The sequence below is a fragment of the Drosophila albomicans genome, chromosome 2R (assembly GCF_009650485.2).
Source record: "Drosophila albomicans strain 15112-1751.03 chromosome 2R, ASM965048v2, whole genome shotgun sequence".
NCBI classification, from domain to species: Eukaryota; Metazoa; Arthropoda; class Insecta; order Diptera; family Drosophilidae; genus Drosophila; species Drosophila albomicans.
In genome coordinates, this window is record NC_047631.2 from 6,863,126 (window position 1) to 6,878,568 (window position 15,443).

General features: G+C 35.8%; 2 protein-coding genes and 1 long non-coding RNA gene across 4 annotated transcripts; 1 reads left to right on the plus strand and 2 right to left on the minus strand.

Annotated features, from left to right (window-relative positions):
- Positions 1 to 2,084: 2,084 nt before the first annotated feature.
- Positions 2,085 to 3,252, plus strand: LOC117576090 (uncharacterized). The gene is made up of 3 exons (XR_004572918.2): positions 2,085 to 2,648; positions 2,706 to 3,089; positions 3,141 to 3,252. It is a non-coding gene; the product is annotated as an uncharacterized LOC117576090 (long non-coding RNA).
- Positions 3,253 to 9,041: 5,789 nt separating this feature from the next.
- On the minus strand, positions 9,042 to 11,789 carry LOC117575920 (uncharacterized). Of its 2 annotated transcripts, XM_034260373.2 has the most exons (7): positions 11,493 to 11,789; positions 11,127 to 11,434; positions 10,521 to 11,071; positions 9,901 to 10,047; positions 9,733 to 9,843; positions 9,517 to 9,674; positions 9,042 to 9,456 (listed from the first exon to the last, which is right to left on the minus strand). In XM_034260373.2, exons 1-7 carry the CDS (start codon positions 11,707 to 11,709, stop codon positions 9,170 to 9,172), a joined length of 1,779 nt encoding a protein of 592 aa, XP_034116264.1. In that variant the 5' UTR covers positions 11,710 to 11,789; the 3' UTR covers positions 9,042 to 9,169. The 2 variants fall into 2 exon arrangements, with proteins under 2 accessions (XP_034116264.1, XP_051863268.1); XM_052007308.1 differs by lacking the exon at positions 11,493 to 11,789 and having other exon boundaries at positions 10,521 to 11,058; positions 11,127 to 11,231.
- Positions 11,790 to 11,982: 193 nt separating this feature from the next.
- Positions 11,983 to 14,615, minus strand: LOC117576005 (uncharacterized). Its single transcript, XM_034260509.2, has 7 exons — positions 14,288 to 14,615; positions 13,923 to 14,230; positions 12,990 to 13,549; positions 12,792 to 12,938; positions 12,626 to 12,736; positions 12,415 to 12,572; positions 11,983 to 12,360 (listed from the first exon to the last, which is right to left on the minus strand). The coding sequence occupies exons 1-7, from the start codon at positions 14,502 to 14,504 to the stop codon at positions 12,083 to 12,085; spliced, it is 1,779 nt and encodes a 592-aa protein (XP_034116400.2). The 5' UTR covers positions 14,505 to 14,615; the 3' UTR covers positions 11,983 to 12,082.
- Positions 14,616 to 15,443: the final 828 nt, after the last annotated feature.

Here is a 15,443-nt window from a genome sequence, read left to right on the forward strand (position 1 = left end):
TATTTTTGAAGTAAATTTAATAATCTCTAAAAATAAGCATAGAAGCATAATATGTTACGCGAAAATATCTTTCTGTTTAAAGTAGAATTTTTATATTATTAGCGAGCATTTTTGACTACCTTAAACTCCCAAATTTTACGGTTGTCAGATTTTTCAATTACTTCTCTCAGACCGTAAGAGTGTAAGAGTAAGCTTCCAATTCGTGTAATCACCTAAGTATTTTCACCATTCAATAATTTGGTAGCTAATGCGAATATAATTAACGAGCAGGCATACTAGTTACAAATTGACGCCCCAATTTGTTTGCATCCAACACTCCCCGAAAAGATGGGTAATGTCACAGGCAATCCAATGTGATGCCAGAGTGCAACCTCAATGAACTTAGTCGTTTGTCTGCAATTGAAGACATTCTTGATTCATACCACGGCAGCCAAATGGCCTTCTAAAGTGGCAATCAATTTTTTGGGGAGCCAAAAGAGCTCCACGTGTTGGCCCGTTTGTCTGGCGGCTGTATAGTTAACTGTGACTGAAGCTGCCTTTGGCAGTGTTGAAATGCGATGATGATGATGACGATTACGATGATCATGATGATGATCCAACCAGCAAAGTCGCTCGTCGTTACCTTTGCGGCATTTGACCCCCAGCGTTGAGAGTTAGGCCCGTTTCCTTTGCGGGCGACTATTCATTTCTTTGGTTATCAAAAAAAGCAGCCATGGCATCTCCGACTTCAACAATATGTTTTCTATATGCCTTATTTCTGAACAAAATCACTTGACCTTAAGCATTGTTGTAATTTATTTGTCGTTGCGGTAATTTCCCACAAACACACACACAGACACACACTCAGAGTCTGAGATACAAACAGTCAGAGAGTCAGACAGACACATAGCTGGCGCATTTTTTGTTAGAAGCTCAAAGCTATAAACTGTATTACGACAATTTTTGGGTTACTCGGGCTATGGGTTTTCAGCGCTTAGCTGAGGTCTTTTGTGGGTTATTGTGTAACGATCCCGTTCAACCATTGTTGGGCCCGTTGTCTGCACCTTTTGGGCTTGGGCTTATCACTCAGCACTTAGCCACAGTTGCAGTTGCAGTTGCAATTGCAACTAAATGATATAACAACTGCAGTGACTATAATTGTCAGAAAAGACCTTAAAAAATGTATGCATGTATGTAGGTACATACAAAGGGAATTATTGAATTATTCTTGAATTAAATTGTTAGAGTTTCCTATTTACGCAATTCCAGTTGCACTCAACAATTGTGTGCTCTCAATAGGCCGTCAAACTTTATGAGACTCTGGCTCCCATTTCGATGATTTGAAGGCATAATTATCAACTTATTCGTTGGTAGCTGTGACCGGGTTCGTATCGTCAAATCAATGTTAAATAACAGGCATTACATAACCTGCCATGGACTAATCAAATTAAATTGCAATTACCGTAAACATGCATCAAGTAAGTCCTCCACTTGACTTGACGGTCTCTCGGCTCACATTCAACATGTATATCACTTCCGTACTAATGAAGTACCAGACGTGTGCATCATTCGGTAACATCTTCATTAACACTCCAGACAGACGAGCCAAGACGATCCAAGGCAATAATATGTGCAAGGCTTCCAGTTCCAATTTGGGGGAATAGCAATGGGCCAAGATGTGATGACGCTTAAAGTGCCTAGCGTGGCAATAACAACAATAAGTAAGTGAATGCCTCAAGAGGTGCCAAATTGTTAACTGCGCAAAAGCTTTTCACGTTTCTCCATCCATCATCATGGGATGGGGAGCAGGGTATTGGACATGGACAGCATGCATCGGCTGCATCACAAGGTAGTCCAGTCAGCCCCGTATCTCTTTGGGACGCCCATTTAAGTGTCCAATAATTCAATCACATCAAACGCCAGTCTAATGGGCTCTTAAACACCGTTAAAGGGTTTCAATTACACCAATTGAGCTGATCAAATGAGTTGAGAATGAGAAAGTTGTCTTGCTTGCTGGCCAAGTATGTACATTTTTGTTGTCAGTAGGCGATGATTTTCGAAATTCTGGGAAAGTACTAAGGCTGGTCTATATTCCATTTCATTTCATGTGCTCAGCTCAAGCTGAAAGCATCTATTTGGCTTTCAAATTTTAAAACAATTTTTTATTTAAAAAAATATCACCAAAATTTTTAAACCTTTTATGATTATGCTAACGTTTTAAATTAGCTAATCACGCAGTCTCGGCGCTCAACACGCATATTTTTCGGCTTCAAAATTAAATGGAAAAATTATAAAGTGAATAACTATTGTTTTTATTTGGGCTTTAATCGATTTCTTAAAAGAAATGTCTGAAAATAATGAACAAAATTCGTCTGGTGCTAAACGACTTGGATCTATTGCCAGTCATTGCAGAACTCTGCTTGAGGAACTTGTCGTTTTCGTATTATTCTTCTCGCTCTCTGTGCTGTTCATGTTGAGTTTGTTCTCTCTGCTGACTGGCCTTGGCGTGCGAAAACCATTCGCATACAGAGCAGCGCTTCCCAGCAAGTCCTGTAGTTGGCCAACGGAATGGTGCCGCTTTTTCAACGAATCCAAAATGTCGCAGAGACAATTCATATTGGAAACCCTAGACGGTCAACAGTCTATGCCAAAGTAATGGTACATTTTAGGTGAGTTTTTAATACATAACCGAATAAATTGATTTTATTATAACCATTCACTTCCAGATTATTTTCAGAAGCACATAACTGTAAAAAGTATCGCATCAATACCTTGTTCAATTTCACCTCACTTGTCAATAAGCACACCATCATCATTTGTTCCATATAAGAGGGCGTCACTTTTTAAAGTTCCGAACTGTCGGGTCGATCCTGAGGAGTTTGAAGATAAAAAATATATTAAATATATGCTATATTTGCCACCGAGTAAATGTCTCTCGTCAAGATTGAGACATAGTCCCGGGTCGCTTTAAACATATTCTACAAATACAAAAATCCACAACAAAAACAATTTATCTATGCAGATGAGCAGCAAGCAAATCTCAAATGGCTATAATCACAACATAAATCATTGACGCCCAATTCATTAATATTCGTTTCGGTGGCACAAAGGTAACTACAACTGCTACAATTGTCTATTTATTAGTTTTTTTTATTCTGTAGTGCATCCCGATTCATATCCATAGACGTCTTCCAAGTTGCAATATATAAACCCCCTACACAAATACATTGTTATGTGGCTACTTCTATGGTTTAAATAAAAGTTTAATTCGAATATATAATTTTAGTTTCAGTCGCAATTCTCCCGTCAAAAAAATGAAATTTTTACTTAGCTTAGTTCATTTCACCTCTGCAATTCAAACAGTAACTCAATTTCTTGAATAAAATGGATATTGATATTATTTGATTGTCTAGAGTGAGCATACCAGAAGTACTATTGATCGTTGTAACTGGTCATAGGAATGGTGCATCATGTTATAGGAAAAGAATATAACCACATCAGTGTATCCAATTCCCATGAAGCTGGTGGAGTTGCCTTTAGCAGCATCAGCATAATATCTAATAATAATATAATAATAATACCTTTAGATTAATAAATTTCTCATCGGAATAAAATTTTAAGCTTCTAAATGTTTCATGTCTTCGGCGCTTTTAACTAACGTATTTTAGTAAACATACAAAAAAGTACAGACTAAATGAGAAAAGAATATCACGGAATTTAATTAACTGTGAGCTATTTAAAAATCTTATCATTCAAAATTTAAATACAGAAATGAGAAAAATATAAAAATATTTGTAATGAAGAAGCATTCATTATTTCCGAATTTATTACACAACTGCAAAGCCCCCAAAATTCTGAGGTAACACGAAGCGCGCTCAATGCAGCTTATCTTGGATCTTAAGCTTTTGGAAAACTGTCGTGTAGGGTTCTGTTTGATAGGCATCGCTTGAACATACAAACAGTTAAGTAAATACATGAAGTTGCGCATGCGCATAATGAGTTAATTGAGGTATTGAGAGCCAGCCAAAGCCAGCCAATTTCAATCCAAATGAAATGAAGTGTATAATGTTTGCATTATCACGCTTTACAGTTAGGCACAACAATGTACACACAAATTGCAAAAACAATGCACAGGCAGCTGCTGCCGTGGCTGTTGCTGCTGTTGTTGAAGGGCAACAAGCGAGCAACTAGTTAGCTTGAGTTGCCTTGCATTTGACTTGGCCAAAATCGTGGGCGTTGCTGCAATCGACAATGGTTGGGGTCTTTGGGGTCCTAAGGTCTTGTCTTGTCGTTTCGTTTCGTTTCGGCTGTTGTTTCAATTTGCTGATAACCACAGCACAGCAGCTGTATGTATATAATTATTTAGCATCGGCATAAAGACATAAAATTTGCATAGACCAGCAGCTGGTTGGCTGCGAGAACTAAAGAATGATACTCTGCCATACAATTGCATAGTTACAGCAACTTGTTCAGAGTATAACGCAAAGGTTCTACCCTATGCTGATATTGTTACAAGCTTCATTCAGTGTTTGCTCATGTAACTGTTGCCACCATCATAATTAGTACCACAATTTACAGGGTATCTGTGGCTTTAACAAGAAGCAAGACGACTCTGACATTTATTTTGCATTTTGCCATTGACATCTGGGCGTATATTTGGCTTTGTCTTTTATCATATTATTTAATTAAAATAATCATTGGTTATGCTGATGTACGCCCAAAATTGAAGCCAAGCGAGTTACACCACAGGAAATTCATATTTATAGAGATTATAACTAGTGTTTGAGATCATTTGTTTTTGCCTTAGAACTAACTTCTCTGCTTAACTGGTGAGCACTTTTAATGGCATCCCAACACGAAATGGAACGTGCAACATGGAACTGAAGCTGAAGCAACCAAATTGCCAAATAGCTGTAATTCTTATCTATGATTTGCTAATATTTATGAGGCTCACTTAATTAGGTAGATTAAACAACATTATTACTATATTTATGTATGGCGTTTTCCAATACTGTGATGGCCAAGTTCAGTTCGCTGCTTAAGTCTTTTGATTTTCGGACTCTGGGAAAGTTTAGGTACGAAAAGAGTTAGAACCCAAAGCAAGTTTATTGCTCAACATCTTTTGTGTTCGTTTGCGTGTTTGACATTCTCATTTAATTTTATAAATTGCATAATCATGAATGGTTCGAATGTATTCATTTAGACTTTTGTTTGGCCTGTTCCGCTGGTGACACAGATTTATTTATAGCCGATTTTTGTTAAGTATTATTCTGCTTTGTGCTAAAAGCCAGTTTGATTAGAGTTTTCGATGCGAGTAAAATAGGAGTGCCTACAGAACAATGCAAAAAAGACAATTTTATAATTGAAATATGAATTGAAAGCAACGGCACTAACATGTTTTAAATATTTTCATTGGAAATCATTAAATTGAATACTTCATTCATAATATGTTAATTGAGAATTGCAAACGAAATTGTTACCAAATTAAATCATATCCCTGTCATGCTGAGAAAAAGAAATGAGAAACAAATTGAGAAATGGGTACGCACCCATGACCACGACCCCAGCCAATTTTGGATTGAATTGCTTGAAATTATTTCACTAACTCGAACATGTATAGTCAATTTATGGCTCTTTCTTTCAATCCATTTGCCGTTTATGGCAATTAAATAAAACATGCAACAGTTGAGTTTCTGCAATTGAAGCGACTGTGACGACAACTCACTTACATAACCGTATGTAAATGATTTTGGAAAATGAAGAAGAAATATGGCACGATGCGAGCGAGCATCGGTCTCCAGGTCTCCACAGCAGGAACGGAACACACCTCAAAAATCATGCATGTCCAAAGGGAAGCTCAAGTTGGTAGCTGCTATGGATTAACTACTATCCCATCCCATCCATCCATCCGAACATATGCGCTCCACAAAAGCCCAGCCCAAGCAGAGGCCGGACCGCAATTGAAGCGCAACCATTGACAAGATAATTCCTTAGGAGCTGCATGCGCGCTGCAAATCCATTTAAATACACTTCTAAGCCAAAAACTATTTCGCTTCCGAATGTCTTTTGTAACGAACAGTAAAGTGTGTATTACATAATGTTATATAATATTAATACAAATTTTAATACTGGTAATGACAATTTATTTTGTTTTTATTAACAAAGTTTTGAGTACAAAAAATAAATCTAATTGATAATTTATTTTTTTCTTACATGGTAGAATTTGTTAATGATTTGAAAAAAAAAACAAAAATACATCTAATGCAATAAATACTTATTTTAAGTACACATTTTAATACCTTACTTAGTACATTGAAATACGTAAACAAGGGTATCAAGGAAACGCTATATTGCAGAGGCGGTTTTTCTTTTACTCACTGTCCGTCCTCGGATTACAAATTGTACGAAAAGGAAAAAATCGCTGGCCACGACTCAGCTGGTAGAAAAGCATAAAATTGGCTAGTTTCGCAGACCGCGTTAAGTTGACTGACTACCAATTGTTTTGCCACGAAACTGCGACTCCTTCACGAATAATTTCAAACACAAACTGCTGCCAACATTCAAGAAGGTTCATAATTATCAAACGAAACCTTTTGGCTGTGGTTACTTTACTGCTGCTCTCTCGTAGGCTGTGAGCTGTGGGCTGTGGCTTTCGGGAATGTTGTAACCGTTTTTGATGGTAAAATTTAACTATAGGAACAGCAACTGCAACTGCTACTTTTTTATTTTTGTGGGGCACGAGTGCAAAGTATCGGGTTTAATGGGTATTGTCTCCAATCCCTTCAGTTATGAATGGAATATTTCTTTAACCCAATTGATGGGTCATGTGAAATTATATATTTGTTTTTTTTTATTGCCTTAACAACAGAATTCATAAATGTGAGCACATCAACCTGATTGATCTTATTGCATTTTGTTAATAGCTCTATACACGTATTTCCACAGCTCGGTATACTCGCTCATTTGATTTATGATGATTTGTGTATGATAAATATGTTTTTAATTGAATTACTTGCTCAACGATATTTGGGGCGAGGCATAACAAATTAGTTTTCCTACTAATGTCTATAGCTTTTAACGTTTGTGTTTGGATAGATGTCTGTTGGATGCAGGTCAATCAAAACTGACACCTGACAGCTGCCCTCATTTGTCTCTCACAATTCAGTTCATATCTTTAGAAACAGTTTAGAACAGTATTTCAAATATACAAATATATTTCAAATTTATTGCAAAATTAGGAAAATCAACTTCTAATTCCAGTTTTAATACAAAATTAGAGTATAAGAGTATTATTTGGAAAATTTATGATTAGGTTTGCTTCGAAGTGTATATATTACAAATCAAATAAAATTAAATATGTTAAAAAAATATTAAGAATAAAAAAACAATTATTACATTTTTTAATTATATTATCCGCTTGTAATAAAAAATGTATTAAAAAATAATAAATAAAAATAAAGTAACATAAAAATTAATAAACCCAATTATGGTCGCAAAATATGAAAACTATAATATTTCTTAAATATATTATTAAATAAAATAATTTTAAACAAAAAATATTGACAAAACAGTATCTCTAATCCCATTATAAGAGTTATCATTCGTCATGGCGAACTATTTGAGGCGAAAATAAAATACAACTGCTTCTAAACACATTTTAAGAGGTGTACCTATTAATACAATAAATACTTTTTTATATATATTTACACAACAAACTAATTTAGAGCACTTGCAAAAGAAAGACAAACCGCTGCAAACAATTTGTACCAAAGTATGAGTAGTTTGGTCAATTGTATGAGCTTCTTCATTGAGCCGAGCCACAAAATTAACTTTTAAGGGCAACCGCAAATATCAGTTACAAGATGTTGTTTTTTTTTTTTTTGTTAGCACTTGTGCCCAATTTCTTTGAAGTTATATCAGGAGGCAGTCAGAGACAACTAAACCGCAACGGTCATAAGGGCGTATGAAATTCACACTATGAATATGAGTTCGGGGCGGTACTCTCTGTAAAATGAATAAACATTGGCCTGACTATGGAACTATCTACCATGAGGCTGTGGCAAGTTGCCACAATGATTGTCTAGCGAAGCTTACATAACCTCACTTGTGCCTTATGTGTGGATCTCGCGTGTTCCCGTCCTCGCAAGCATCATCGTCAAAGTCGTCGTCGTTGTTGTCGTTGTAGTTGTCTTCATCAGCGTAGCGTCGCGTCGGCGTGATATCGTGTACGCAGATATAAAAAAATCATCAGAGATACACAAACAAGTGCACTCATGTACTCAGATTGAAGTTGAAGCGTGCGCTACTCAAAAGACTCGTCTCTACATTTGGGTTCCGTTTTTTTCATGAGCGCTTTTTTTCTATTGGGTGTTGATGAGCCCAAGTTGCTGTGATCACTTCGGTGGCAATACTTATACATTTCGGGCAAATAAAGTTGTTACATTTTTATGACACCGTCGAGTTAATCCCATTGTTGTTGTTCATAGAGGAAGTCTCGTTGAATTGGCCAACGGAAATGATTAATGTGGCCCATTGATATATTTATATACACCATAAAAAGCTAAATATCTTCATTGACCCAATTTTTAAATACCTTACGTAATCTAAGATGATTTTATGGATTTTTTAAACACAACTATAATTAAAATTCTAAACATAAAAGAAGGTTATTGAACTCCTGAATTTACTACTTTAGATCACATTTCAATATAACAGTTTTAAAATAAAACAACAATCTTAAGAGATGATATATCGGGCATACAGGAGAACTACAGAATATGAATTATGAGTTCAACATGAGGATTCTTGCGCAATTCACAAAAAATGCTAGACACTATTTTTCTCCAATTATTTTATGTGGCAACGGTACAATTCATCCGACAATTGTGGCGCTACTGAAAAAAAAATACAACAACTATCCGCTGAAAGTAAAAGCCAAAGTTGAAGCAATAAAATCCCATTCAGCGACGGTCTGTAGCAATTTTGGATCAATTATATGAAGTTAACTAGCGACTTCTGCTGACATCGTCATAGCCCCAACACTTGCATTGTTCAACTCACGATTTATTAATTCTTCTCTGTGCTATTTTATTATACGGTTCGTCGTTTTACAATCTGGACAGACACATACAAACACTGAACGTTTAGTGCTACGCTAATGACTTTAAAATTTGATATTTATAACTGAAATTTAGTCATCGCGTTTGGCCATGTCTTCGAGGAATTTGGCACTTGCCGCCTTAATTTGTTTGCGATTTGGTATATGGGCCATGGTCTTGTTTTCCTGCAGCAAATCTTGCTCTTGGGAGACAGCCTGTTGGTCGTCATCCTCGGCGGCCTCATAATAGTAACGACTGGCCAAGAAATCGATATGATACTCCTCCTTATTGCGCTGAATCATTGCCGGCTTCATCTCTACCAAGTAGCCCTTCATTAGTTTGTAAACCTTTCGTTTCAGCAAGTGCATCACATTATCAACTGTGTGTAAATAAAAATATTAAGTAATGAAATATTTATGTGAAGTTAGCATGACAGAACTGTTTTCCTCATAAATCTCTGGGGCTGCAGCACGCATAGTTAACATTTCGAATTTCAGGAGTGGCAACTTCAGATACGAATTTGGATAATGGGATCGCAATGATCTAGGCGGTCGATCAACATGACGTAGAATTTCAATCAAATTCCAAATGTTAACACTGAAAATTGTGAATAAAATTAATGATCTGTTAGAGTTAGACAATTGAATATTCTAACCGCAATAAAACATATGCCTTGCCACGGTTCTTGATATGCTCCATTGTTGCCTTTTCCTGCTCTCCTTCTTCAATCAATATATTTTTTAAGTCCCTGATACGCTCCAGTCGGCTTTTGAACATTGCTTGTATTAATGAAGCACAATTTATATTTATTATATTCACTCACTTTATTTCCTCTTCAGACAAATTGTTTACGAGTACGCCCTTGAGCACATTAGCGCATTTCATTTTGGTCTCGAGCATCTCATGACCCAGCATATCATTCTCGATTAATCGATGCAGCTTCACATTGTTATCCACCTGACTCTTCATCCTGTCAGAAAAAAAATGTAATCAAAAAACAAGTCTTATAGAATACAGTAAGTTGCATGTATTGTCAATATAAAAAATAGTATATATAAATATACTTTTATTTTTAAGAGCCATTCAAATATATCATTGAATTCTTAAAAATGACAATGTCATTTAACACATTCCTACAGCTATATTTAATTTCTGCTATATGAAATTACATCTAGAAATATTATTATTAAAATTCATTGTTACTATTAATAGCGAAATTTTACTTTAATAATTAGCTAATTTGTTTTTTTATTTAAAATGGCTGAAGGAGATCTTCAACATTGGAAGAAAATTGACTTTCATTCAATTGACGAAAGCTTTGTCATTAAAATCTTTGTGCTTATACTAGCAAACAAGAAGCAGACGAAACATAGCTCTATTATCTTTCGGATATAACATTTCCAACCTTCTATTAAAATTATTTATTCAAAAAGACAGACTTACCGTGGATAAATTTCCTTGGCCTGTGAGCACAATGTAACAAATTTCACCTCCTTAATGGTGCTCTCTATGGACTTTAGCACCAGCTTTAAAATCATCATGCTTCGCGTCTCACGTACATAACGCTTTGGATCTGCTGTTTTCGATATCTCTTCCTTATTCCTGATCTGGGTGGTTGGTTGTTTCTGCAGCGATGTTAGCATTTGCATCTTGGCTTGCAGGTTCTTACGCGACTTATCCTCAATTTGCCGAAATTCTATATTAAGCTCTTTGAACTTCGCGATGGCCGGAATGCCCAGATAGAGAATATGCTTTATGAAATTCGACTGATCCTCCATGTCACCGCTGAGAGAGCGAAGTATGGGCTCATAAAAAATTTCATCGTGGAGAAGCACTTGTATAATTTTCTTGTAGGTATTATTTATGGTTTTAATGGCCTTCAAACGCACATTTGAGTTCTCAATTTTTTTAATAAAAATACGTGATTTGAGCTCTTCCTCTAGCACAAACTCATTTCGATACTTGATGCGATTTTCTAACACTGCGCGATCCAGCTTTAAATAAGATTATGCCTATGAATATAAGATTATTTATAATGTTTATAATTACCAATAATTCCCTGTATTCATGCTTGCGTTGATCTAGACGGAATTCAAGGCGATCTCGCTCTTTGCGTAGAACAAATGTGCGCTGATTGATATTGTCCACAACTTGATGAATGGGCATCCTTTGATAAAGACGTTGCATGTCCCTATGTTTGATTAAAAAGTTTCGTATCTTATGAGTATTATTCCCAGAGAGTATATTCTGTAGCTTAACACGTCCATCCCGACACTGCAATTTCAATCGTTTACTTTCCCGAAAGTATCGTTGTCGATTAGTCTTGGTCTCATATTTTTTGTAGATGACACGACGATCTAAAATGCAATCTCTGCTACAGATTATTGATAATTGAAAGATATATCCATCACTTACTTAGCAAATCTGTCATTCCGCCAAATTGCTCGGTCAAAGAGTTGGGTGTCCATCGCTCATCGACCATAACATGTTGGCGTACGTAGGACATGCCAAATAGTCCATGGAATCTTAGAGCGCGAGGATGCACTGGCTTTGGCGCCATCACATCCCTATCCTTAGTCTTGTCTCGCCGAGGGCGATATGATAGGCATTTTTCTCGCATAAAACACGGCATTTTTATTTGTTTTTTTTTTTTTTAAATAGTTTGTTTATTTATTTATTTGTTTATTACAAAAACGTCTTACGTGTTCGTACGATTGAATTTAAATGAAATAATATTCTTCATACTTGATTTCAATTGACAGCAGCAGCAACGATAACTATTCTTTAAAATTCAATTGTTTTTGGTAGATCATTTTCATATACGAAAATCATTACAAAATGATGCATAAATAAATCACTTATCTTTACAGCTTATCAAAAAGGAAATAATAATATTTTACAAAAGTTTCGCATAAATGTTCTTGCATAAATCAGTATTTATTGTGTATTAAATGTAAATATGTTACATATGTGTCGAAAAATAAATATATTGACACAAACCATTATTAATCATCTCGTTTTGCAACTGCTTCAATAAGTCGGGCACTTTGAGCCTTTATCTGCTTGCGATTAGGTACATTTGTCATCTTTGAAGACATTAATTCGTCCTCGACAGCCATCATTGAAGTGCGATCTTCATCGTCGGGGCATGTACCAGAGAATCCTTGCAAAAATAACTTATGGTATTCTTCCTTCCTTGGCTGAATCGGCTCATTCATAATCGGCTTATAAGCTTTCATTAGCTTATGTACTTTACGTTTCAGCACTGTCATAACCTTCTCGACTAGAATGAAGACATGGATACTAATATGTTTCATTTAGATAATTTTTAGCTCACGGTTTTCCTCGTACAACTCTGGAGGTGCAGCGTACATATTCAGCATCTCAAATTTAAGCAATGGTAACTTCAGATACGAGCTCTTATAGTTAACATGAAAGGTTCTAGGCGGGCGATCGACATGGCGGAGTATTTCAATAAGATTCCACAGGCAAATTCTAGACAGAATAATATTATACAGATGATCAAGTTATTATCGACTACGATTTACCGGAATCTAACGTAAGCATTTGCACGACTTTTTATATACTCAAAAGCATCCTTCTCGAACTTCTCGTCTGCTGCTAACATTTTTTTCAGATCGGACATACGCTCTAATCGACTGTTGAAAATTGTTTCTACAACATTATTACAATTTCTATTATGAATTTACTCACTTAATTTCTTCCTCAGAGAGATTATTCATAAGCACACTTTGTAGGGCAGTCGTGCATTTCATTTTGGTATCTAGATTACTACGATCTAAAATATTAAATTGTATTAAACGCTTCAGATTCGTATTGCCTTCGTATTTTCCTTTTACACTGCGGACAAGATTTTATAATATAAGATTCATGTGTTAAGTGGAGGCTTACTTTGGAAAAATTTCTCTAGCTTGAGAGCACAACGCTACCAGTTTCAGATTCTTGATTGTTTTCTCAATGGTCCGTAGCTCCACTTTAAGAGCCATCATGCTTGATGTTGCACGAACATAATGTTTTGGATCTGCACTTGGCGGTAGCTGCTCTTTAGCCTTCTGGACTGTAACCGATTTCTTTTGGGGCTTCAAAAGGGTGCTAAGTATCTCCATTTTGGATTGCAAATTTTTACGAGACTTATTTTCTAACTGTCGATACTCAAAGTTCAGTTCCTTGAACTTGGTAATTGCTGGCATACCTAGGAAGAGTATATTCTTAATGAAGTTGGCCTGATCCTCCATGTCTTCATCTAGAGAGCGAAGAATTGGCTCATAGAATATTTCATCCTGTAACAGAACTTGTATCATTTTCTTATATGTCGTGTTAATGGTTGTGATCGCCTTCAGTCGCACATTTGAGTTTTCTATCTTCTTGATGAGCACACGTGATATTAATTCTTCGCCCCTTACAAATTCATTTGCGTATTTTATGCGATTTTGAACATCGGATCGATCAAGCTGTTTACGTACGAGATACAAAATATATAAGTTGTTTTGGCAGTAATGATCAAAGGACTTTTGTTTATTGAAATTGGACATTGCTGCACTAGGGTAGAATCAGAAATAGCCTACGGTATATTTTACTATTTTATGGGTATAATTTTGGTATATTTTTAGAATATGGATTTATTAAATCAGGATTGCGGGTATCTTACAGTCGAGCACACTCGTCTGTAGCTTTCTTACTTGTTTAACTTATTTCGAAAGTTATTTAATCAAACAAAAATAATTAGTTTTGCTTTTAAATAATTGCAATCAGATGAAAACTTGTTCTGTAACACCGATGCAGCATTTAATCGATAAACTTAAGTAAATCTCATTCTTTACGAACCAATAACTCCCTATATTCATTCTTGCGCTGTTCCAAACGAAACTCCAGACGATCTCGCTCCTTGCGCAAGATAAATGTGCGCTGATTGATGTTATCAAGAACCATATGTATTGGCATCCTTTGATAAAGACGTTGCATATCACGATGCTTAATCAAAAGGTTGCGTATCTTATGCGCATTATTTCCATGCGAGATCTTTTGCAGCTTGGTGCGGCCATCACTGCATTGCGTCTTCAAGCGCCTACTTAGTTTTAAGAGTAACTTTCTATTTGCCCTCGATTCATGTCGCTTGTAAATCACGCGACGACCTAAACCAAGGTTTAACATAGCATGTGTCTACCTTTTCAGATATTTTAATCACTTACTCAATAGATCTGTGAAACCCGAGTATTGCTCAATCAACGAGTCTGGCGTCCACTTGTCATCAACAATCAGATGCTGACTCGCAATGCCAATGCCAAAGAGTCCATGGTATTTCATTGCCCGTGGACGAACGGGCTTCGGGGGCATCACATCCCTGTCCTTTGCCTTATCACGCCTAGAACGGAAATAAAGACTTTTCTCCCGCATAAAGCACGGCATTGCGAATGTATTTTTTTAATCAATTACTTTTTTTTGTAGTGTGCCTAAAAGGTGTATATGTGTATTATGTATATGTTGATGGAATGAGTGTTGGAATTGAACTTAATATGAAATTTTATGTAGGCATATTATTTTTTCCATGGACTACTACTACAAAAAATAAAAAATAATAAAAATGTATTTTCAAAAATTGAGATTGATTAAGTTGTAGTTATTCAATATTATTGTAGATTATTAATTCGTTTTTATTCTCGTTACCCATAGGGTAGAAATGTATTTTAACTTTGTGCCTTCAGGTAATGTACACAGCGAGAAATAAATCTAGATTGAAAAATATAGTGCAAATCGTACATATCGGTACAGACAATAATAACTACAGTATCATTCCTGAAAATTTGGCTGCGATCGGATAAAGGTGTTCGAATTTATTTAAGAAAAGAAAATGCTCGCTGTAATCGAGTCTTTACTGCTTTGGCTGACAATTTGGGATATTTTTACTCAATGGTATATTTTAAATATAGTACTATATCAACATACCAAATATAATAAATAGTTTAAGCAACTGTTTTGCTCTAACTCAAAATAGGTAGTGGTATCTCACAGTCGAGCACACTCGACAGTAGCGTTAATACTTGTTGTTTTTATATCAGCTACCTATAGGGTAGAAGGGTATTATAACTTTGTGACGGCAGCAAATTTATGTAACAGGCAGACCCCATAAAGTATATTTATTCTTGATCAACGTCAAGAGACGATAGAGATATAATTTTGTTTTTCGATAGCACTTGTAATGTTTGCACGCATATAAAGTTTGTTTCATATTTTTGACACGCCCACTTCCGCACACGGAAATCCACAAAAATCGAATAACAAGCGTAAATTTAAAGCTATAGTTGCGAACAGACAAGACGAATTAAGAGCGGGTATATTACAGCCGAG